The following is a 24460-nucleotide window of genomic DNA, read 5'->3' on the forward strand; positions in this document are numbered from 1 at the left end:
AATAAAGGAGTGTTTTTGCATGCTTCCTTCTGTATAAATGATTGGTGTTATTTCATTCATTCCTATGGAGAATGAATGCAGCAGCACAGTTGGTTGGGCAGGTGCCACTTAGGCTTCAGTTCTGCCAGGCTATCATGGCTCAAGGGGTCACCAGCCTTTTTGGGTTGATGGGCACATTTTGAGCTCTGTGTGTGTGTGTGTGTGTGTGTGTGTAGCTATCACCCCCTCTAGTTGCATCTCTCCCAACAAAATGTGTGTTTGTACAAGCTTGTTGTTTTTCAGGCCTTGGTAGGGGTGAAGGAGGAACTACGCCTCCTCGCTTGATGACAAAGGGGGCAGTAAGCAGGGGGGCAGTCTTTGTGGGCACCAGAAATCCATAAGTTTGCTGCCTTGCCTATAACTGCTATACTGGTGCCCATGATCTGAGTTGAAGCTAGTGCTTAAATGTTTAACTTCTTTAAATTAAATAAACATTAAATGTTTAAATGACAACTTAAACGTTTGTCATTAATGTTTGCTGTATCTTGCTTTCCTAGTCAGTCCACCTGCCAAGGGTGTGTTCCATAGGCCAGTGACAGGACTCTGGGTCAACAGACTATTTGCATTAACTGCTTTACACACGGCTTCCTTCATAGACCAATTGACATGGAAAGGAAATGTGAAAACCATTGCTTTAAAGACCATATCTGAATCTGCCAAACACTGCATTGTAACTCATTAAATTGTTTTTTTTTTTATCAGCATCCCATGCCATCCTAAATTGATCAGGAAATCTGGCTATAACTTGTGTTGGGTAGACTACTACACTTGCCGCAGAGATAAGTGCTTTATCAGTTTTTCACAGTATCTCATAGCCAGAGAATGACCCTTATCTTTTGACATTTCAGATTATGAGAAAGGCGGTGTTCTCAAAGTGGAAGACTTTAGAAGAAAAGCCAAAGAAGGTAAAATGTACTCTGAGAGTTGAATTAGGGTACTTCCAGTTAATGGAGCAGTAGTCATGTCACTTTGAAATAGTGCCATGTGAGGGTGTATTTTAGTCACTCACTGACATTTGAAATATCAGACCATTGTTGTTTAGGGACAAGGTAAGGCTAATGGTTTGATCAGAATAAAGCAGGTTTTCGAGTAACTGCTTAGAAAATTAGGAATTCACTCTGCACTTTTGAATTCAGAGAACAACTATGGAATAGCCATGAAACAACCATGGCTATTAACCAGAAGGTTGGTAGTTTGAGCCCACCAAAGGATGGCTGTGGGCAGGATTCCTGCATTGCATGACCCTCGGGATCCCTTCTCGCTCTATAATTCTATGAGTCTATGATTTTATAAAGGCAAGTTAGCCAGTCTACAAGTATTTCAACTACTTGCATAGATTATGTATTCACATGTATATATACCGGTATTTAGGAACCATTTGAAGTGCACAGTCTTAATATGGCCAGCAAGTTCCTCTCTCTTCCAGGTAGAAAATAGTCTACTTTGGAGTAGCTAAAAACATATACTAAACAATTAAGGGACTGGGAACAAGTAGAAGAGTGATGGCTCCCAACTCGGTTTATTATTGCACTTGCACCATTTGCCATGGTTCTTGTTCTCGAATGCTGCTAAAGCAGCATTTGAAACTAATTCATGCACAAGGTGGGAATGAACAAATGTGGAATGACCTATGGGATCATACATCTCCGAGTTGTGGTTTGCATTCAGCTAGAATTACATTTAATAGTTTTTGAGATAATATTGTTTATTTTGGAGTCACTTGCTCCAATACTGGTGAATATTCTTCTCAATTTTTTCTTTAAAGTGTGTGACAATCTGGACCGCTACAGCTCTGCCAGTCCTTTCCTTTGTATGGATCTCAGTTACATTACAGCTTTATTAAAAGAAGGATTTGGATTTGGAGACAGTACAGTTTTACAGGCAAGTAAAAATGGTTGAAAGAAGCCTTGGTTGAAGATTTTATTCCATTGACTAGTTGTTGGTACTGGTACTTTGTTCCATATGCTTTGATGAAATGGGGTGGGTGAATCTATATTTTACTTATTTTAGCATGGTACAGAATACTGTACTGCTAAAAGTCCTTGCAGCTCCAGGATATCAAATCCAAACTCTTCTATTTAAACTCATAACAGTAGGAAGTCACTGTTCATTAATAAGTAGTTGCATTAGTTAACTCCCAGTTTAAATTGACTTGAATGCTGCTTAGTGTCCAGTAGTCAGATATCCTTGTTTGAGATCTGACTTGCAACTGTACTTTCTATCATATCCATCTGGAGTTATACTGGAAAATATTCTCAGCCTATACACTAAAAATGTACTCTGCCTAAAATGTCCTTATTGCAACAAGGGTAATTGATCTCTTACTTTTCTTCTTTTACAGCTGGCAAAGAAAGTGAACAACATAGAGACAAGCTGGGCTCTAGGTGCTACCTTTCACCTCCTGCAATCTCTTGGACTCTCGCATTGAGAAAACATCATCTATAGAATATTATATTTTCTTGAAACAAGAAAAGGCAATTCTGATGAGCATACAGCCAAACACAGACCAAAGTAGAACTGGTTAGCTTTATGACTGAGTGGTTCCAAGCTGTAATAAGATGGGTCCTTCTAGGGTAGTAAGATATGCTTCGTTGTACAATTGCTTAACTGATGCCAAAGGGCCTGAATTCTGGGTTTATAGCTTTGGAGCTAATCTTGTGCAGAGGTGAAGCACATCTTTAGCCAAGGCATTTGTACACATTTGGTACCAATGCATCCCAATATTGATCTTCCTCCATAATAATATTTTGCAGGCCTTCTTGCGCATGAAACTTAAGATACAAATCTCAAATAGGTGCTTACGTAATGAGTTGTTTTTAAACAAAGCTGGTGTGTGCCATTTACCAACCCTTTGACATTTAACAAGTTAAGATTTTTAAGATTAGTCGACTCCTGAAGAGGGCTGCTGAAACTGGTGGAGCTTTAGTTGTGACAGTCAGTGAAAAAACTTGTTTGTCAACCCTCACATATAAGTAGCTGGCTAAACATAGCAGTAAAGACTTGAGGAACATCCCAAAAGCTTCTCTTCTTTTTACATCTCTAAAGCTTAGAGCAAGCAAAGGCTTGTATATAAGCATTTTCTGGCTACTTTAGAGGACCACGAGGAGTGCTGGGGATGAACTGACATAAATAATTTGCTTCTCAGTCTAGCCTTAAAGAATCTTTTAATGCAAGGCATTCTGGTGCCTCCTTTCAGTTGCAAATGAAGGCCTCCCAAATAAACTTCCTTGGAAAATAGTATGGTTAACTGGACCCCAGAATGGGACTACCACTGAAGCTGATGCACTACATGGTGTCACGCCTTAAACATTGTGTTTGAGCAGGACATTTCAGACTGCATAAATACGAGACTTAACATGGTAGCCACTGCACAAAGTGTTTCATCTCTGTGTTGTCTAGATATACCAGTACAGTGTAAACGCTTGCTAAAGAAACCTTGACCAAATTAGGTTAAGACATGCCAACCCAATATCTCATTTGACAACACTTTTGGCCCACTGTCCTCTTACTGGAGGTGAAAAGGTATTCTGGCATTATCTGCAGAATACAAAGTTGGGACACTTACAGTGCATCTTAGGCATGTTTGCTCTGAAGTAATTCCTATTAGCTCATTGGGACTTACTCACAAATAAGTGCATAGGATTAGACTTTTGACTGTGTATCCTATTGCCCTGCATAAGCCTTTATTTCTACCTATTTCAGTATACATTAGAAAATTATGATGGAAGCCTTCGTTTGGCAGGAACTATTCAGTATCCTCTCTTTAAGTGTCTGAACTCATTAATTCTTCTCAACTTATCTCTATAACCCTAAATCAAAGCCCAGCTTCTCTGCACCTTGCTTTCTTGTCCCATGAGGCAAGTAGTAAAGAAGATGGCAAACTGGAAGCAAAATGTTTGGTACTGGACCAGAGCAACATAGTTTGTTAAAACTCATTATAAACTTTTCCTCTGAAACCTCATTTGTAAACTTAGGCACAAGATTCTTTTTTCTTTGCATTGCTCTTCCTCTACCAAAGTTAACCTATGTTTGAAAAATTCAGGGTCTTTATTTCTTCAGGTACTATGTGTTTTGATTGATGAGTAACTTCTGCTGCTAATTGAGAGACCATTTTTATAGTCAACCAAAACTGGGCACCAGTTGAGTTTGTCAGGTAGGGCGCAAGACAGACAAGTAGTTTCTTCCTCTTATGATCCCAGTGGTGGTGGTACAGAATTCTATCTTGCTTCCACAAATGCCCATACCTTTCCTAATGCAATGAGATTATTCACGATTATAGATGAAAAGCACCTATGTAATTGACGGAGGAGGAAAGAAGCACATATTTAACAGTGTACTAAATTAAGAGTTTTTAAGAAGTCAGAAGTGAAAGCAGATTAAGTTTTACATAATCTTGTAGGTTGAAAGGACACTTATTTTGGTTTAGCTTAAACCTATTTTAAAAAGTTAAGCTAAACTGTTAAGCAGACTGAGCCCCTCTTAAATAAATTTCCACAGATGTAGCATTGCAAGTACAGGTTGAGTGCTGATAAGCCTTAGAATATCTTTTCAGACAAGTTCTGAAAGTAGTTAATTGTCAGACGATAGCGTAAATATCCTTGCTTATTAGTTGTGTTCACATTACTTGGTGCTGTAATGCCATTAAACTGATAATGTCTGGCCTGGTTGTTTGGCACATGACTATGACAGGGCTGTTTGAATGTCTATTTTAGTAATTAAACAATATTTTTAACATAATGTTCTCAGACTCCATTCTGTAACTTGAGTCTCAATCTTGCAATCCTTGGAGGTAGAAGAGAATAATTGCAGTCTTGAAGAGGGAGCAACATTCTGCTCCTCTATTTCGCAGCCACCAAGGCTGAAAGAGATGCTGACTAAGTTTGCAGCTCAGAATCTTTTGTCCGAAGCAGTAAAAAAAAATCCTGCATATGATCTTCAAACTGAATACAAGTAAATCCATTCCAACAATACTGTTTTCAAGGCCCATATTTAGAGCTCCAGTTCCAGTACTCTGTCAGATTAGAGACAGACCTCGACATTCTAGAAGAAAACAATCTGCTGGTTCTCTTGGAGGAAAGAAGAACTCCAGCCACAATCGGCAAACATAAGGCAATACTGTGCTCCCCGTTTTGTTTTAATACCATTTCAAACACAGTCTTTGTAATTGGTGAGTATACAGCAACCACGCAGGAACTATCATCCTAGAGTCACAAGGATGTCACTTGCTAGCAAAAGCCATGATCTGCTCCTAAAGAAAGAAGAAAGAACGTTATTTCTATTTCTGATGGAGCTCTATTACCCATTGCTGCTGGACAGGGCACAGAGGGGATCTAAAGCAAGATACTCTACTAAGATATAAGACAGCTCTACTCCAATGTCATGCACAAGCTAGCTTTTGTTTGCTTTCCACCTCTTAAGTACATAATAAACTAACAGTGCAATCCTATAAATAACTACTCAGCTCTGCAGATACCTTCCCAGCTGAAAATGAGAGGCTACACCAGAAGCCTTTAGGGTAAGCTCTCATAAGCACCAAATGGCAACGCTTCTTACTTAACCAGTTGACACCTCCCTTCAGGATATGAAAGACTGCCATAGATGCTGTATTGTGGGTCTGTGTGGATAGTGTCAGCTTGTGGCGTTTTTGTTGCTCCAGACATGCTAGTACTGTTTAGCAAGCACACTTAATGGGGGAACTAGCATGGTTGGACCAAAGACAGCAATTATGATACCTTTTCTAAGCTGTCCTAGTAGGAAATAAGATGATCCCATTTCCTGCATTTGCGTGTTACCTTACCACCTGGCATAGGAAAGAATAAATTGGGCCAAACCTAATTACCGAAGTGCAAACTACAGGCTATTGGTTTGGTTTTAATTCAAATATCACTGTACCGTAAATGTTTCCCATAGGTCCGTGCCATTTTGGACACATCCCATTGCACTTGGCAATTACAGCGTGTTCATACATTCGTCTCTACAAATACCTGGTGGGGCTCAAGGTGAGAGCTGGGGAATTGGATAGTTCCTATAAAGAAGGAACCATTCCTCCCTCTTGAACCATAAGAAGAGCAAATTGTTTAATTCCAGAAATTCACCTGAATTGGTACCCACCTTGGGTCTACCAAATGGAGAAAGGCAAGATATAAATAATAATCAAATATTTAGGCTCTAGATTTAGTGCCCTAGTCTAAATGCTGGTGACTACGCAACCTTGCCATAGGAAGGAGACACATACTTAGGGAAGCTACACCCTAGTTGCAACACTCTTATTTGGGATTAAGCAAATTTCTTAATTTAATAAGCAACTTTAAAAAAAAACTTACTTTAATTGGAGGAACAGCATTAGTTGCTTGCAATCCCCATGTCCTTAGCAGTACAAAAGGAGCTATATTTGTAGAGTACAGCCTCTTTAATAAGTCTGTTGTAGCCAAGAGAGATAGGTTGTGCTTTTGCCGCTCTCTTTCATACTGTAGTAGATGCTTTAAAGAGCCTAGAACAGAAAGATTATTCCAGAGTAAATTAACTGGTGATTCAGCTGCACCACAGGCACCTATGAGCTAGATTCCATCTACAAAGTTATTCAATCAGAGCTGACTCATAGTATGTTAAGAAGTTCATCCTGGGCAAGGATTTTTTTTGTCATATTGTGTCACATGTTGAATGGGCAGCAGCACAACAGTGGTACTATTGCATCCCAGATGGTGAATTATGTTGCCTCTATAGTCAGGCATTCTGGAATTCCATGTAAATCACAGCAGGAAAACAGTAATATATTCATGACCCAAATAATACATAAGAGCGTGTTAACACCCTGGATTTCTACTAGCACATCTTGAATTAGCATTTTCTAAAACAACTTTTTGTAAATGAGAATAGGTAGCATGTTGCAGCTTTGTCCTTTCCTTATTAACTCCAATCTGGTGGCATCAGTTTCTTATTTTCAGAGAAATGCTTCTCCTAGTCTATAGGAGAACAAAATGTGGGGCACAAAATGTTCCTGCCACAAATACCCCAAAATGGGTAGTGTCATTCCTAAAGCTAGTAGCCAGAACTTTAAACACATCGTACATCAAGAAGTTGAATGGCAGAGACCCTAGAAGTGACATTTCGTATTACAGGTAACTCGCAACTTAGGCACATTTAACCTGTGTGCCTTCAGCTTTACCTGCATGGCAAAAAAATTAAAAGGGGGAGCGGGCATCCGGGAAAATAAACTTTGGCAATCCCACCCACCACTGCACCCAGTGTGTTTTGACTATCCCTGGAAAGTAACCCCCGCTTAAGCTGAAAGTCGCCTGTGCTATCAATTCCTTCACAGTTTGAGATTCTTACCCAGGTCCTTCCCATTAAATGCTGCAGCGCTGAGAAGTTGCCTCAAGCAGGCTATGTCACCAAAGCCCATATTTACACCCTGACCTGCAAGAGGATGTACTCTGTGAGCTGCATCCCTAAAAGGAAAGGATAATGTCAGCTTATGCCAGTTACAAAGTCTGGTACTCCACAAGAACCCTGCCAATTAGTATTGCCTGAGTTTCACTATATGGGACTCAAAAGCTCTTTTTTGTCCCTCACTAGAACCTTAAATGAACACCCCACTTGATACCTGCTGACTTCTCCCACAATTTGTATTCATCCCTGTTAACATTCTAGTGTCTAGGGACATGGGTTAAACTAGCTAGACTTGTGTTTTCTCCAGACACAATCCACCAATCCCTCCAAAATTAATGTTATACCCTCAAGATTCTCAACCTCTGGCACTAAAAACAGCATACTCCCATCAGTTAAGAATTCCTCTTCCCAGACCAAATCTACCCTTATCACAGCATGAAAGTTCCTCAATGTGCAATTACCCAATAAGGGCCACACGGTGTTGGACATATTCTGTTGCATGCCCCAGTCCAAGAGGGAACACAGCTCGGCTCTTTGGATCCACTTTTGCAACGCTTGGGGGCAGCTGACGGGCTGCAGTCCCCGATGGCATCAAGAGAGAGACAGCAGATCGGAACATGGATCCAGCAGTATCAATGAAGTCAGAGTGATTTGCGTTGCTCCACTGAATAACAATAGATTTATTTATACAACACCCTAATATTACCAATAGATTACAAGAGTATGAGAGTCAGAACTGAAACTCTAATAAGTTTTAAGAAATCCTTATCTTAGAATAAAACAGTTTCTCTCCTAATCATCTGCCCACAAAATATCTTGCATACAGGACTCACAAGAAACCTATGGTGGGGTCCACAACCACCAGGGCCTCGGTTTTTCCAAATCAGCTCCAGGTGTTTCATGCACGAAATCACGAAATAAAAGCAAGAGAACACAGAATTTGCATTTCAGATGGGAGGAGCATTCCACTATCTATCTAACCTTCAAAGAGGGAGATGGTGGCATGAGGAGGTATTCCAGCAAAGGATACCCTTGTGTAGGCCATAGCTTCTCATATTACCACTCTGCTATGGTAGCTTCTATATTGCCAATGTAATACAGTACAAGATTACCAATGACCATGCACAATATTTCAAAGCTAAAGTATAAAATATGTAAACAATCACCACATATGGTGCAATATAAAGATTGACATTTGTATTACTGAAGACTGTGACAGAGTTTCAAAAACCAGTTCAGCACTTCACTTTCAATTTCAGTAGCCAAAAACATGAACTTCTGTATGGGATATATCTAAAGGAGAATTAATTTAGTTACTATTTTCAGTGTCCCCTCACACTGTATAAATGACTAAATTTGGCAGTGTGCCAAAAGATGTGAGCTGAACTGTTACACAAAATAAATATTGTTTTCACAAGGTCTGGTTCTTAAGGGGGGGAAACTACTTGCTCACAGAGAGAGAAAGAAAGAAAGAAAGATCTGTTCCATCTCCAACTGATGCTAGAAATATATTCCCTCTACACAGGAATTACACAACTTATTAGAAATAAAGGGTGACATTCAAATACTCAGAACACACCCACTAAAATTAATGAACATAACTAAATTAAGTTGATTTCCATTGGTCTACTCTAAGCAAAACTTAATTGAATACCACCCAAACTTTTTTTTTTGAATACCATCCTAACTTCTTGATTCTCATGCCTCTTGCTAGGAGAACATAAATAAAAAGAGGAAGGTACTCACAAAAGCAGAATTGATAGAATCCACAAAACTTTCCTCATCCATTCTCTGAAGTTGGGATGCATGCTCATGTGACGTGGACCAAACCAAAGAGCTGACAGTGTCAGAGAGCTGACCAGCATCAGGAATTAAAAACACAAAATATCCAACTATTACGTCTCTAAAAAATAACTTCCCCCACCCTAAACAAGTGCAAGGAGTTCATAACTTTAAGAGGAGGATTAATGAAGATAAAACAACATACAGTAACTGATTTTTTAAATATCAAACTAGCGCTTAAACAAAGAAAGGCAAAAGACAAATATAAAAAACAGGCAAGTCAAGTGTTACTAAGTTATTTACCGGGAGGAGAGCAATTGGTCCTGATGGAAGGAATCTCTGCCATGCTACGTTGTTATCTGTTGCCTGCAGCACATGAAAACCAGAAGACAGATTCATATTATCAAGTTTCCATCACCTGTTTTGACTGTTCAGAAGATACAGCCCAAATGACCAATTTTCTGGGATCTGACCTCAGATAAGTGAAGGGTAGCAACTACAGCTGACTGTCCATATTGATACTGAATATTTTGAATACCAGCTGCCTTCCGGACTATAGAGTTCTGCCCATCTGCACCAATCTGTAGACAAGAGAGATTAAAAGAACCCATTAACAGTTTTAATAAAAATTAATTCCTTCAAGTCTCATTATGAATAATCAGCCAGTAACTAGTTATAGAAACCCAAATATTCCCTCTGCATTTCAATATATAACTTATTTATGTATAAAAATGGCTTTTCCCTATACCCAGAATGCCATCATGTTTAATTACTTCCTAGTAAGACTGTTTAGAACCACAATGTTAATCCAAGTATAACCACACTGAACATGTTTTACTACTAACCATTATAACCCTTTGTGCTGATTAAGTAGCATCACACGAGATTACAACCAAATCCAACAGAAGAACCTAGGAAGAGACAGTGCCTGACCAAACAGAAGATGAAGGCTTACTTACCAACAGTTTGGTCTGTAGCCTGTGTCCATTTGCTAAATCAATTTGGATCCAAGGGCTTGAGTCAGAGGTTTCATAAGGAAGGGGCAAGGAGTAGCCAACTGCTCGACTCCTGTAAAGAACTTCAACGCGGTCTGATGGGGGCACAATATATTGATGTCACCAAATGAGTGAAGCAAAGAAGCAAAAAAATCCTAAACTACTCAGGCAGAACAGCTCACTAAGTTGCCGAATTCCTATCTTGAAGTACTTTTTTGGCTGTTGGTTAGGCACCTCCCAATTTCTAAGCCAGGGGCAGAGACACTGTACCATATTGAAAAGGACCCAATTTCAAGAAAGCATAATCATTATTTATTTAATTTCTATACTTCTAAAATTGACTGCTATAACCCCAAGTTATATGATGGACATAAATGTATCCCATTCTCACATGCCTCCACTCAACCCAAATCACAGAGAGTTTCAAATAAACCAAGATTGGAGAAAGTAGCTCCTACCTGAAACTGCATCCAGTTGTTTGGTTAGAGCAGACATGATAACATCATTCTCCACTACATAACCCATGTCTTCCAAGTTATCTTTATCAAAGATTATCATGGCCTCAGAACAAGCATCCCACACCTGTAGAGAAGAGGAACAGTATTAACAACAGCAAAGAGGATACAAGACGCAAATACAGACATTTTCTCCTTTATTGTGATGTACAAAATGCAAGGTAACCTCTGATAAATGGAGAATCAAGCCATACAATGACATTAGTATGAAAAAGAAAGGAAATACAAAAATTATAAACTTCTTCTTCAAGTGGTCCACTACTTATTATTTATATGCCATTCTTAAGAACTCAAAACACTTCACTTACGGTATATTTTTATTTAACAATATTTTTATACTGCTTGTGAAACCTCTTTGAAGCTTATAAGAAACATTAAAATTATCAACAAATACAGTTAAAAACCAGAACATTCAAAAATAAAAATAAAAATTAACAGGAAAAGAGATTAAAAGATGTCAACATCTACATGTTGTCTGGATAGGCTTGCGTAAACAAAAATGTTTTAAGCAGGCACCAAAAACAGTAAAGGCACCTGCCTGGTATCAATAAGAAGAGTTCTAAAAGTAGATGCCCCAAAACATGAGTTCAGTTATATGTACACCTCCCACCTAATGGTTTCTGAGGACAATGAGCAAGTGGCAAGGATATGGTACACTTCCTGGAGGCTAAGTTCAGGTAATTAACAAATAACTACTTAGCCTTAATCAACTGAACATGCACATGGAAGCAGAGGCAGAGGGTGCATGACTGAGTTATTCTCTTTTCACACTTTTGAGGTCTGTGCAAAGGGGGAACCCACCAGGAAATACTAATGTTCCTGTTGAGAGTATAGTTTACCCATCTCCCTGCAAAGAATATATATGAACCCTTTGCACAAGACTCTAGAAACAAAATTGAATGTCCTTGCTTGCATGGACTTCAGAATTACATTACCACCCACAGACACAGTATATATGTTGCAGTACCAGGCACCTGCATCCGTCGAAATGGCTTGATTCTCATATTGCAAATATGATCCCAAGCACCAAAACCAAGAAAAGAAAGAGAACGTTAAAGGAATTGTTCTGACACTCTGCAAACTTTTAATGGGGAACCCTCAGGACCAATTCAAATTCCCTCACTATTTCCATCTGGTTTCTTTCTACTCTCCCTTATTTGCTTGTGGTTTGACTGTGGCCCAACTGTCTAGTTGGGATGTGGAGGGTTGTAAGAAACAAAAGCAGTGAAGTCCCCAAGGATGGTGAAAGCAAGGACACTGTTATGGAAGCTTCAGGGCAAACCTTGGAGTAGCAATGAGTAACCTGTATTCCTCCAAATGCTTAGTTGTCTGTATAAACTATTTTAGGGAAATAAATAAGAAAAAGCACCTGTCACTTCACAGATGAACAGATTTGCAGTTATGAAGAGGAAAGTTCTAAGATGTTTGTCAGAAGCTGACTAAAGGAGTGGTGCACCATTTAATTATACTCGACAATTTCTAAGAAAATACCCCCAATGCACAGAGCCAAGCAATTATGAACAGAAACAGTGACGTAATCTGGACATGTCCCAACAAGCAACTAACTAGGAAATCATAACACAAAGAAAATCCTGCTGAATCAGACCAAATGCTCATTTTGTCCAGAATTTTGTTCACAAAGTGGCCACAAGGACATGTGGACAATAGTACCATCTTGTTTATGTTTTTTCAGCAACTGGTATTCAGATTCGTATAGCCTGATATTGATGGGAATACATGACTAAGATAAAGGTAAAGGATCCCTGGACAGTTAGGTCCAGTCAAACAGATCTTGATAGTCTTAACCTCCATGAATTTGTCTGATTCCCTTTTAGAGTTGCCCAGCTTTTAAGCTGCCCTTTTAAAGCAGCTATCAATACATATTGTAGTAAGAAACTCCAGAATTTCACATCAACAGTCAATTTTATTAGACGCTAGCTACAACACTAGAGGATTACTGAGGCCAGAAATATGACAGGCTGGTAACCATTTTTGACCTCCAAACAAAGAGCTCATTTGTGAACCTGAAAATTAATTTCAACAAGTGACCGTTACAAGTGCATTCTACTCCAGGTGACTCAAGCCAGTTCTACAATGTATGGGGTTTATTTTCCCCATCTATCCCAAGCCAGTATCCTATGCGGCACACAGGGTTTTATAGACTCACATCTGTAATTTCATATTCCAACATCAAAACACCATGCACGCATAGCTGGCAACCAAATAACGGGTGAATGCTATACTTACTACTGAGAAGTGTGGCTGAACCAGGGGTGATAGCACTGACTCTATTACTGTAAGTCTTGGGCAACTGGTTAGATACTTTCTTTGGACGGGCTTCAAGTAGCAGAATTTTCTTATCAGACAGATGAACATCATGCCCTTATTAAAAGAAAAAGCCAGATGTTTAATAACATTTTAACCAAGATTAATCAATAATTTAACATTCTGCAACAGGAGTTTACAAGAGATCTATTTTACATCTTCCCCTGAACATGCAGAATTGTTTAGCACTCTTGAACTCCAAAAAGTGAAAGCTAACAGTTCTAGAAGAAGAAGAAGAAGAAGAAGAAGAAGAAGAAGAAGAAGAAGAAGAAGAAGAAGAGTTTGGATTTGATATCCCGCCTTTCACTCCCTTTAAGGAGTCTCAAAGCGGCTAACATTCTCCTTTCCCTTCCTCCCCCACAACAAACACTGTGTGAGGTGAGTGGGGCTGAGAGACTTCAGAGAAGTGTGACTGGCCCAAGGTCACCCAGCAGCTGCATGTGGAGGAGCGGAGACGCGAACCCGGTTCCGCAGATTGGGAGTCTACCGCTCTTAACCACTACACCACACTTTTCTCTTTTAGAGCCTAAATAAACTGTTGATTTAAAAAATAGCTACTAAAAGTTTTTTAAAAATAGCTACTAAAAGCTTTTAAAAAAATAGCTACTAAAAGCTTTTAAAAAATAGCTACTAAAAGCTTTTTAAAAATAGCTACTAAAAGCTTTTAAAAAATAGCTACTAAAAGATTACTTGAATCTTGTGGCACTTTAAAAACAAAAATTAAATTATAGTATAGGTTTTTGTAGAATACAGTTCACTTCATCCAATACATGATGTGTTATCTTGAGTTTCTGATATCTAAACACATGGTTGCAGCAGAGGGGGGAGGGGGTTGTAAGCAGTGAAATCAAAGTAAAATTAAATGCAGAAATATGTCAGTGTACATATGAGTAAATATTCACAAAAACTACTATGGGCAGCACTTGAAATGGACTCTGATGAAATGGACACTAGTTCTTTCAAGCTTATGCCACAATCAAAGTGTTAGTTTTCAGAGTGCCACAAAACTCCTTGTTTTTACTGAATAAGCTAACACTGTTAACAACAAACTCCACCTGATCGGAATACAAGTTAATGCATTCTTCAATATTTGGACGCAGCCAGAATATTCCATGCACCAATAACCTTGGAATATTGTTACAGTTAAAGCCCTTTAGAGAGCTGTTCCTCCAGTCTATTCAGGTGCTGCCACTGGCTGCACTGAATGTTGGCGAAATACATGATTGGTATGAAACTCCTCAACACGACCGACATGAGATTTCAGTCCATATCACGAAGATTCGCCGCTTAAATGCTTTACTTGACGAAAACAATAACAATGTATATACATCAGCACAGCTGTAAACACTGTAGCCCACAACGCGTTTATTGCCTAAATTACGTCGGGAGGGCCAATGCTTCCCTATAGACCACCAACGAGCCCGAGGAGAGGAACTTGCAGGGATTAAAATTACGAATATGACCTGTGCAAGGAGGGTCTCTAGCCTGGTGATCTGCCTCCTACCCAGTGCAGCAGCCATGGCGGTCCCGACCATGCCGCCACCCGATACCACCACGTCGTATACCGCCGTCGAGCCACTGGGTCTCACGAGGGAACGGGCAAGGCCGCTCCGGAGACAGAGGCCCTTCCCGAAAAGGGGCGCAACGCCCCGGCACGGTGACAGTCCCACCACGGCCGCCATTTTGTGGGGGGAAGTGACGCTCACGTCACTCTCGCGCACCTTGCATTAACCTCAGCAGCACCTTGGCAACCGAGAGCGGCCAACAGAACCAGGCCAATGAGAGCCGAGAATTCTACCGGGTTGGGCGGGAGCTACGGAAAACAGACCGCGGTCATTGGCCAATGTGCGAGGAGCGACACAAAAAAGGAGGATGCCTATTGGCTAGAGCTACAAGCGGGCACGGCGAGCTGGTAGCTGCGGAGCGCTGCGGGCGGCGCAGCAGGTGCGAGGGGGCGATGACAGTGTCGGAACCCCCGGGAGCCGCGGGCGGAGCCGAAGCGGTGCTCCCGAAGGAAGAGATTCGACGGGTATGCGGGGCGGTTGTAAGCGGTCTGTTACCATGGCAACAGGCGGCGGTTGTTTGTTGCCATGGCTGCTCCTCGACGGCTTCACCTGAGCGGGAAATGGTGGTCGGGTATAATGGGGATGGAAGTGCGAGGGCATCCCTGGAGGAAACCGGTGGACGGCAGAGGGGAGCGGGCCAGACTTGTAACAGCAACAGTCACCACAAATAGCAAATAACATTTTTTTAAAATAAAAATATATTATTTTACAAGGAATAACCTCTCTCGTGCAACGGCGGGATCCCATTGCATGTGAACCCAAAGTTCAAGGGGTCTTCTTTACTCCCAGGTTAACTGAGCACAGGCTTGTTGGGGGGGGGGGAATGCTGGTTTTATTATTATTATTTATTATTTGTACCCCGCCCATCTGGCTGGGTTTCCCCAGCCACTCTGGGCGGCTTCCAACAAGACCAAAAATACACTAAAATGTTACACATTAAAAACTTCCCTGAATAGGGCTGCCTTCAGATGTCTTCTGAATGTCAGGTAGTTGTTTATCTCTTTGACATCTGACGGGAGGGCGTTCCACAGGGCGGGCGCCACTACCGAGAAGGCCCTCTGCCTGGTTCCCTGTAGTTTTGCTTCTCGCAATGAGGGAACCACCAGAAGGCCCTCAGTGCTGGACCTCAGCGTCCGGGCAGAACGATGGGGGTGGAGACGCTCCTTCAGGTATACAAAGTGCAAAGTGGTATACAGTATTTCGAATGGAAATGCATTTTCAAAATAGTTTTTTCTTCTGTGTTTGAAACCTTTGTTTTGTTGTTCTGATTTGCCTAGGTGTTTCCAATTAAAGCACAGTCTCCAGACTTGCAACTGGGTAGTAATATTTCTCTGCCCGATGGCGGTGAGCTGCTAGATTTCCTCCAGTCAGAGGAACAAATAGTAGGTGCCTCGAGTTCAGGAGAGGATTTTTACGACTCGCTTCAGGCCCTCAAAAGGAAAAACAGACAATGTTTGTTAGAACTAGGTCTGATATACCAGGTACAGTTGGAAAACCACCAGGAACCACCAGAGAACAAGGAGCTGGAAGACTTTTTCCAGGAAAATGGAAGATTGACATTGCCATCAAAGTTCCATGAAGCTTTGAGGTGAGATGCAAGAGAATCTATTGAAATCCGTACATTGATTCTCCTACACAGGCATAGAGTTTTTACAGTAGTCTTGTGTGCTCCTGTTGGACAACTGATCAAATATAATAATGAAACAGATCTTAGAATATCATTATTCCTAAACTATCTCCTTTCATTTATTCAGAGTTCTCAAATATAACCTTTCTTCTGATTTATTTGCCAATGATAACATTTTTTACCATATCCTCAGATCTGGCAACCTAAGAAGGTTCAATTCATTGACTAACATCACTGCTGATAACCCAAAAGATGAGCAAAATCATCATTCGTTTCTTCAGTCCTTTTCAAGATCAAAGAGTGCTTCAGCTACATGGATCTCCCCTATCACCGTCCCTCAACCCTTCAATATGACACTTCGAGAAGCTTGCAGAAAATTGAAGTCCCATGCATTGTTTGAAATTGAATCAGCTGAGTACAAAAGACAAAGCCTAGAAGAAGCTGAATGCCAGAAACAGTTCAGAGCACAACCTGTGCCTGCTCACATCTATCTGCCACTCTACCAAGAAATAATGGAAAAGAATGAAATTCGCAGACAAGTGGAAACACAAAAGAGAAGAGAACTACTCCTTTCAATGCAAAAACCCTTCAGTTTTCAGGAAAAAGAAGAAAAACGAAAGGACGTCATCAGACAGAAGATGCTAGAAGTTTTGACTCCAGTTGAGAAATCAGTACCAAAAGTTAGGAAGAAGATCCCCAAGTCCACCTATGAACCAATGTTTGGGGATAAACTCAAAGGTAAAACAGCTTTTAATGCACTGTCAATAATACCTAATGGTGGTATGAAGGTATCTTCTTCATCTGCTATAGGAGACATTCCAGTTAGTAGATTCATTGTCTGTCATACCAGTACAAAAGAAATAAAAGAAAATAGGCCTTTTATCCTGCCATACCACAAAACACATTTCTTATTTCAGAGTGAGTAGGACCAATCTGTGGAATTAGTAAAAACAGGACTCAGGGAAGGTGATCAACAATCACATAAAAATTAAGAGGAAACTTCTCTGATGCTACAGATTTGCAATGGTTGATGAATTGGGCATCCTCAGGGCCTTGGCCTCTGCCCCACCTCATAAACCTCTGGAGCTGATTAGCCTGAAAAATGGTGATGGCTAGGAACTGTATCCTACTCTTTAAGGATGCCAACCTGTACCATCCCTTTGGGGAATTCTTCTTAATAGTAAAATGTATCCAGAAATGAATTGCTCCTCTTGGCTTGTTCCTGAAGCAGGGCTATGCAAATTTCATTTTATTATTATTATTATTATTATTTTTTAAATTTCTATACACTCCTTGATCTGAGGATCACTGGGCAGTTTACAATATAGAAACACAAAAACACATAACACAGTAACATACAGAAACTATGCCTCCCCCCCCCCACTGTTTAAAAGGCAATGGATTGTTTAATTAGCCAAAGGTTTGGGAGACTTCATGTTGATCATTTTCCTTTCTAGAATACACAAGTTTTTGAAAAAGAATAGAAAAAGAAATAGAAATAGAAAAAGAATGAGATTATTAAGTTGTGCTGCATTATATATCCCATAGTTTTTTATTTGGAAAAGATACGTGTTAGGCGGTTTCAAATGTTCTGGATTTTCAGTTATTGCTTTTGCTTTAACGCTTGGCTCAACCATTAGCCTCTCTTGTTATTAGTGTCATTAACACTTTTCTTCTGTTGCATTAGCCAGATTTACATACCCAGCCCGTTCATTACTGTTCATCACTGTTGCTTTTACTCCCCAGAAGCTGAACTCTTACGAAAAATCCGTATTCAGATGAGAGCCAAGGATTTATTGGAAAGTTCCTGGGCTCCTATTGAGCTTGGCAAGAGAAAAAAAGGATCCCAAATTACCTCTACAAACAGGGAGAAAAAACTGAGCTTTCTGCAGGATAACTTCAGTTTTAAACCAAGAATCAATACATCTGTGCCTGACTTTGAAGGACTTTACTGGGCATTCCAGAGAGAAGCTTTAAGCAAACGAGAAATCAAAGAAACAACTCATAATAAACCATTCAGACTTAGAACATCTAATCTCTGTTGCAAACATCAAGTGCCTAATCCGGGGATGATGGTAAGAGGGATTGCTTTTATCTTTGTACTGCTTTGTATTCCTTTACATACAAATCACTCATGAGTGCAAAACACCAAATATACTTTACCATCCGTTTAACTCAGTGTTGAGATAGTTTTAGATGAAGGTTGGCTTTCTTTGGAACAAACGTCACGGAATAAAACAAGAAGAGTCTCAATGGCTCCAACTTATGCTTGAAGTCTTAACTGTAGTAGTACTTCTATTGAAGTGCATTTCAAATAGTAAATAACAACTTTATTACTATTAATATTAAATAGCAAATCACAGTGTCTGAACTAAATTTTGAAGGAAGGTAATTTGAAAAACAGAGAGAGTCAAAATAAAAACTGACAAATTACCAAGCCCAGACAACATCCACCCAAGAGTTCTTAAAGCACGTAAATGTAAAATTGAGGACAAAAATATGTAAATTGTCTCTCAGATCAGCCTCCATACCCAAGGACTGGAAAGTGGCCAGTGTAACCCTAATTGTTTTTAAAGGAATCCTGGAAAATAAATGCTGTTTAGTTTAACATCTGATCTTTCCCAGGAAAACTGGTGGAAAGTATTGTTAAAGATTAGATCGGCAAAGCTTGTTCTTTTGTATTCTTGCTTAAGCAGATCCAGCATTACTTCTGCAAAGGCAAGTCCTGTCTCACCAACCAATTAGAATTCTTTGAGAGTGTCAGCAACCATATAGATAGAGGTTGACACAGTGTATTCAGACTTAAAAAAAAGCTTTCAACAAAGTACCTCACCCAAGACTCTTGTTCATCTTAGCAGTCATGGAGTAAAAAGAGATTTTCTTCTAGATCAGGAAATGGTTATGTATGTAGCAGGATAACATCCTGTTGTGTACAGGATGTGTTGCTTTCCACATCAGCAGCTCTTTGCCCCACTTACCTGTCAGCATAATGTTTTCCAAATGTAAAAATGTGAACCTCATAAGAGACAAGCATTTGCAGGTTGATAATAACGAAGAGCAAATTACTGGTATATATGTGCATGCATGCATACAAACATACATACATACATACAAAGAGAGTCTAGCTGCAGCTAAGCACTGTATAAAAAGGTGTGTTTAAAAAAAACACCAATATTAAATATTCTTACTTTCAGGATTTTCAACAACCTTCCAGGGCTCCAATACAAAGGAGTCGGTCTTTGAATTACCTTTCATCCCTCTCCTCCAACACACTTCCAGTATATATCACAGATGCAGTGAGAAAGAGACAGTCTGCTATTAAGTGAGTAACTTACTCATTTAATTAAAGTATGAATAAGTGCAAAGGTGGAACATCCTGATCCAGACAATGCCTGCAAAACCTTGTAATATAACCCTGCCTGCCCCGCATGGCAGGTGGAGGCCACCTATACTTTTGGATACCCCCCTGAACAAAATTCCCCAAAGCCTGCTAAAATTCAGAGTTAAGAGAGTACCACATATACTTTGAACAGTATAAGTTGTATAAGTTTGTATAAGTTTTGTTTTGGAAACCTTAGTGATTTTATTTTGAAAAGATCATATCCCATTATCTGCATATATGTTTGTAGACGCCTTCAAGAGGATAAAAAATACAAGGAAAATGAAGGAGCTCGTTGGGCAGAGTTGCAGAGAAAGAGAGGTCAAGCTATGCATAAGTCTCTGAATTGCCGAGCAAAAGCTTTGGATCCCCATAGAAGCTTGGAGGAAACACACAGAGAAAAACTGAAGCAAAACTGGTCAGTATGCTAATTGGCTTTGGTAGCGTACTATTGAAGCAAAATCATTTCAGTTGGAATTACTTATAGCTCAGTATAAGAAATGGGTTTGGGCTTCAAGTGTTCATGGCCAACAGACAGCAGTCGTATTATTTATTTACACTTCATGCTTATCTCAGCACTATCCTTAGATATAATTGGTAACAGAGCCCCATAATTTGAAAAATAATATATTGTAATAGAAAAGGGATTCAGATTTGGATCTAAAAGGCTTTCCCAAAAAAGCAACATCTCATTACTGTGCCCCTCTTCTCTGCCTAACTGGGTTTTTAAAAATAAAAGTCTTTTATTTATTTATTTATTTATTTATTTATTTATCCATCCATCCATCCATCCATCCATCCAGGATGCTATCATGGACTGGATGAGCACTAATAAATTGTAACTGAATCCTGACAAGACAGAGATCCTGTGGGTGGGAGTTTTTCAGTTTTGGGAATTTGAATTTGTACCCATTCTGAAGGTAGAGCATCATTTGAGGGTGCTGCTAGATCAATCACTGATGCTAGAAGCCCAGTTGGCTCTGAGCACCCATTACCAACTTTGCTTGGTGCACCAACCTACCTTGTCCTACCTCGTTTTTAAGAAATGTTATTGCTTTTTTATTTTTATGTAAATTGCTTATAAATGTTTTGTTAAACAGTATAAATATGTTATAAATGAATTGCCAGGGAGCATAGGTGCCCAGATGTTCTTCTGCACCCACATAGCAGATCTATATGTAGCCCGTTTCTGTGGAGAGATTCCTATATCTAAATGATACCCGATAATTAAACGTGCAGCACAGAATAACTGAAGATGATGCATAGTATGGAAACCTTTTGTTTCAGGCAAAATGACCGAAAAAGAACACAAGAGTATAAAAAGGAACTAGAAGAGATGAAGTTGCGAGTGAAAAACAGACCATATATGTTTGAACAGGTCACAAAGGTAAATATTTTGGTATGGGGAAACTGTCAAGGTTTAGAGGATCAAGCAGTAAATACCAGCAGGCTGTAGCAGGGAGTCAATACAATATTCAAGTAACCTCTTTGCCATTCTGGAAATCTGAAGGGTAAAAAAACTTCATGGGAAAAAGAGTTTGGTAGGGAACAAAATTTAGTTATTGACCAGCTGTAATGATACAGAAACTACTGTACACTAAATAGGAAAATATTGTTTTCAAAATAAACTGAGATATATGATTGAATATAATGGTCTTCAAAGAATTCGCAGACATTTAAAAATATAACTGCTTCTTCCATATTGAGAGAAATATCCAATTACTTTTCTAGTTTAGAGCGATCGCCTGGAATAACTAAGTATTCATGAAGGGAAGAGGGCCTATTAAACCGCCTGTCTTCTGAATTCCACAGCAAGGTGCCCGTCAGGGAGCAGAGAGGCTTTTTCGAGACACCTTGCAGCAGTTTGGGTTGAATGAAGAATTTGTGAAAAGCAAAGGAGGAGACACCACTGACCTAGTAGGGAAGGAGCAGTCTGAATCACAAAGGTATTTAAAGAACAGAAAATCACCTGTAGCTTCGTAAAAAATAGCCTTTTGCATTCACCTATTAGATATAGGGGCATTTATGCCGAGAAGGAAAGAAATTTGCACTTAACAAGCCATGGAGTTGTCAGTGAGCTACCAGACCCAATTCAAGATGAACTGGCTTGGGACCTAATTACTTGAAAGAATCTTCCCAAATAGGAAACTACCTCTGTTTGGCAGGTGAGGCCTTGTTGGTGATGGTGCCACTGGGGGCTCCCCAGCTCGCAGTTCCATGTGACAGGGCCTCTTCAGCAGGAGTTCCCCATTCATAGGTCCTTCCTGGTGAGGCAGCAGTGCTGACTTGGGCCCCACACTGTCATAAAGTCATGGTGGTGAGGGGCCCATTGCATCCCAGAAGCACGTCCATGGCTGCAATGTGCCCCAACAGAGGCCTCATGGCAGAGGTGCAGGCCCTGGCCCAGTCGCCGCCAGAGGTAAGGCACCAGCTGGCAGAGGCCGGGCCCCAGGGCCCTGGAGTTGGTGCCCCTGTTGTGTGGTGTGTCGCCCCTCATCATTGACTTTCAGGATTTTTAAAACATTCCTGTTTACTCAAGACATTTGATGGCTGGGGGGGAAAACACCTGTTCCTGGAAACCCTGAGATCACTGGTTGAAAGAATGTTTTTAGAATTTTAAAATTGTTTCATTATTGATGTGTTTAGCCACCCTGGACTCAGAATATAAACTGAAATAATGATAAAAGTCCCTGCTCATTGGATTTAGGCTCACCTCACTGTCTAAAGTATCTCACACAATTCTTGTGAGGATGAAATATGGAAAACAGTATATAGGATGTTCGGAACTCCTTAGAAGTAGAGTAGGATTCAGATGTGAACTTAGCAACTATGACCACCACTTCCAGTGATTTTATAACGTGAAATTTTGAAATCACAATTTTTAATCAACAGGACTCATAAGTCGCAGAGGAATACCAAAGCTGGCATTATACAAGAACTAGCTGAAGAGGGGCAAAGAATACTACAAACAAAGTAGGAACCCAATGGAAGTCTTCAGGTGCCTAAAGCTCATTCCCCCCCCCCCCCTTAATCAAATGTCATTAGATCAGGGTTAGGCAACTTCTTCAGCACGAAGAACTGAAGCTAACATGCTTTTATATAAAAATTTGTAATCATAATGTATACTAGATTATAGATAACAAATGTATTGCACTTCTTTAGGCAATCTCAAAAGATTTGGCACCATCCCTCTACAGTGGTACCTTGGGTTACATACGCTTCAGGTTACATACGCTTCAGGTTACAGACTCTGCTAACCCAGAAATAGTACCTTGGGTTAAGAACTTTGCTTCAGGATGAGAACAGAAATCGAGTGGTGGCGGCGTGGCAGCAGCGGGAGGCCCCATTAGCTAAAGTGGTGCTTCAGGTTAAGAACAGTTTCAGGTTAAGAACGGACCTCCGGAACAAATTAAGTACTTAACCAGAGGTACCACTGTACTTGGGTGGGTGGAAGTGGGAAGGTATGTGCATATGCAGCCTGCTGTGCTGACACAGATCCTGGAAGCATCATGCTGTTTGGACGTTTCATGCTAATGGTACCCATACAGATTCTGCACTAACTTAAATTGAAAAGTACCATACTAATGTTTTAAACGTTTATGCCTCTCAGGTTCAGGAAGCTGTACAATGGAATTGCTACGGTAGATGTTTTTAGCCAGTTTCGTTTCTACAAACAGGTTGGAAACAAGGAGTTTTTAGATTTCCCTTCAGTAACTCATTTGCACTATTTTTTAAAACAAAAGATGGCCAGAGGATCTATTCTAAATCCTCTTTTCCATCCCTTGGCCATGCAAGGCTAATAAAATTATATTTCCCCTAGCAACCTAGATTTCTTATTGTTACAAGTTCACTGAGATTTACAGGACAAGATGCCATTATGATTCTGTGCTGGCTTACTTGGAAGTAAGTCCCATTGAGGATAAATGGGCTTGCTTACAGATAAATGTGCTTAGGGAGTAAACTGAAGTGCCTATGCTCCAAAAGCAGCAGTATATTAGTCTAGTAGCAACTACTGAAAAGCATGATAAGCTATTATTCCATCTGAACATTTAGTAAAAATTAACTGTTTTCAAAAACATGAATAAAATCATTAAACCCAAGATTCATAGAATTTAAAGTAACATTTAAAGTTACTTTATTCATTGAGGACAGGTTGCGGGGGACCTTTCTGACTCCATGGGCCACATTCTTGCAAGCCAAAATTGACATGAGTGGGTGCCACCCACGTCCCCAAATCCCTTGCACAAAAAAGAAGTGGCAGGAGATTTGCAAAGCCTTTTCCAATTCTCAGAGGGTTGGGAATGTTAAACTGGGTGGGGAGACATGCAAAAAGATTCAAGACAGCCTCTGCACTCCCTTTTTAGCAAATGGGAGCACAGGAGTGGCCTTTAAACCCTTTGCAAAAGCTACTTTGAAACAGCTTGCAAGTACACGTGAGCTGTTTCAAAAAGTGCTTTTGCACATGACTTTTAATCCCTGCTTAGTTAATATTTTTTGTGCTGTGCTGTATTCTTGTTCTAATGGTCTATAATTGTTTTTAAATATTTAAGCTGCCCATAGAACTTTGAGTGGCACAAATACTGTATTTATTATGCTCTGTCTGGTCCATATCAAACCATGTTAATTCTGAGCCCAGAGGCTGATTAAAAGATTTATGCATTTTCCTATTTTACAAGTAGAACTGTCTGAAGTAAATGAAAGCTTAGTCTATAATAAATGTGCTTGACCTTAAAGGCATTACAAGATTAATTGTTTTCACCTTTTTATATGTTTACAAAAATATATGTCCTTTAAAATATAATGTAGAAACATGATCTCCCCCCCCCACCCCGCCAAAAAAAAAA

At 39.9% G+C, this 24460-nt stretch overlaps 3 protein-coding genes across 7 annotated transcripts in view; 2 read left to right on the plus strand and 1 right to left on the minus strand.

Moving 5' to 3' along the window:
• Nucleotides 1-4776, plus strand: part of ENTPD5 (ectonucleoside triphosphate diphosphohydrolase 5 (inactive)) — a 20695-nt gene extending 15919 nt beyond the window's left edge. For both annotated transcript variants that reach the window (XM_083741566.1, XM_083741567.1), the window contains exons 12-14: nt 888-944; nt 1805-1920; nt 2381-4776. In XM_083741566.1, the coding sequence (XP_083597692.1) occupies nt 888-944; nt 1805-1920; nt 2381-2467 (260 nt within the window). In that variant the 3' untranslated portion in view covers nt 2468-4776. The remainder of the gene's footprint in view (nt 1-887; nt 945-1804; nt 1921-2380) is intronic.
• COQ6 (coenzyme Q6, monooxygenase) lies at nt 4377-14760 on the minus strand. 3 transcript variants are annotated; one of them, XM_083741467.1, is made up of 12 exons: nt 14550-14760; nt 12966-13102; nt 11695-11751; nt 10664-10787; nt 10170-10300; nt 9684-9791; nt 9514-9576; nt 9175-9282; nt 7890-8092; nt 7372-7487; nt 6363-6529; nt 4377-5287 (listed from the first exon to the last, which is right to left on the minus strand). In XM_083741467.1, the coding sequence occupies exons 1-12, from the start codon at nt 14725-14727 to the stop codon at nt 5258-5260; spliced, it is 1422 nt and encodes a 473-aa protein (XP_083597593.1). In that variant the 5' UTR covers nt 14728-14760; the 3' UTR covers nt 4377-5257. The 3 variants fall into 3 exon arrangements, with proteins under 3 accessions (XP_083597593.1, XP_083597594.1, XP_083597595.1); XM_083741468.1 differs by lacking the exon at nt 14550-14760 and adding an exon at nt 14509-14531; XM_083741469.1 differs by lacking the exon at nt 14550-14760 and adding an exon at nt 14509-14531 and having other exon boundaries at nt 11688-11751.
• FAM161B (FAM161 centrosomal protein B) lies at nt 14761-24349 on the plus strand. 2 transcript variants are annotated; one of them, XM_083741235.1, is made up of 10 exons: nt 14761-15074; nt 15888-16198; nt 16431-16975; nt 17984-18312; nt 19432-19559; nt 19867-20034; nt 20904-21003; nt 21429-21562; nt 22509-22614; nt 22779-24349. In XM_083741235.1, the coding sequence occupies exons 1-9, from the start codon at nt 14889-14891 to the stop codon at nt 22591-22593; spliced, it is 1986 nt and encodes a 661-aa protein (XP_083597361.1). In that variant the 5' UTR covers nt 14761-14888; the 3' UTR covers nt 22594-22614; nt 22779-24349. The 2 variants fall into 2 exon arrangements, with proteins under 2 accessions (XP_083597361.1, XP_083597360.1); XM_083741234.1 differs by having other exon boundaries at nt 22509-24349.
• Nucleotides 24350-24460: the final 111 nt, after the last annotated feature.

This window comes from Podarcis gaigeae (genome assembly GCF_964106915.1).
Source record: "Podarcis gaigeae genome assembly, chromosome: 1".
Classification (NCBI taxonomy): domain Eukaryota; kingdom Metazoa; phylum Chordata; class Lepidosauria; order Squamata; family Lacertidae; genus Podarcis; species Podarcis gaigeae.

Excerpts from the sequence above, each read along its gene's own strand:
- COQ6 (XM_083741467.1), bottom strand. The coding sequence starts at position 14,727 with ATGGCGGCCGTGGTGGGACTGTCACCGTGCCGGGGCGTTGCGCCCCTT. Across the intron at positions 10,788-11,694 it reads AGCCATTTCGACGGATGCAG|GTGTGGGATGCTTGTTCTGA; the intron begins GTGCCTGGTACT and ends TCTTCTCTACAG. Across the intron at positions 10,301-10,663 it reads ACAACTGGATGCAGTTTCAG|ACCGCGTTGAAGTTCTTTAC; the intron begins GTAGGAGCTACT and ends TGCCCCCATCAG.
- FAM161B (XM_083741234.1), top strand. The coding sequence starts at position 14,889 with ATGTGCGAGGAGCGACACAAAAAAGGAGGATGCCTATTGGCTAGAGCT. Across the intron at positions 21,004-21,428 it reads TGTTTGAACAGGTCACAAAG|CAAGGTGCCCGTCAGGGAGC; the intron begins GTAAATATTTTG and ends TGAATTCCACAG. Across the intron at positions 21,563-22,508 it reads GAGCAGTCTGAATCACAAAG|GACTCATAAGTCGCAGAGGA; the intron begins GTATTTAAAGAA and ends TTTAATCAACAG.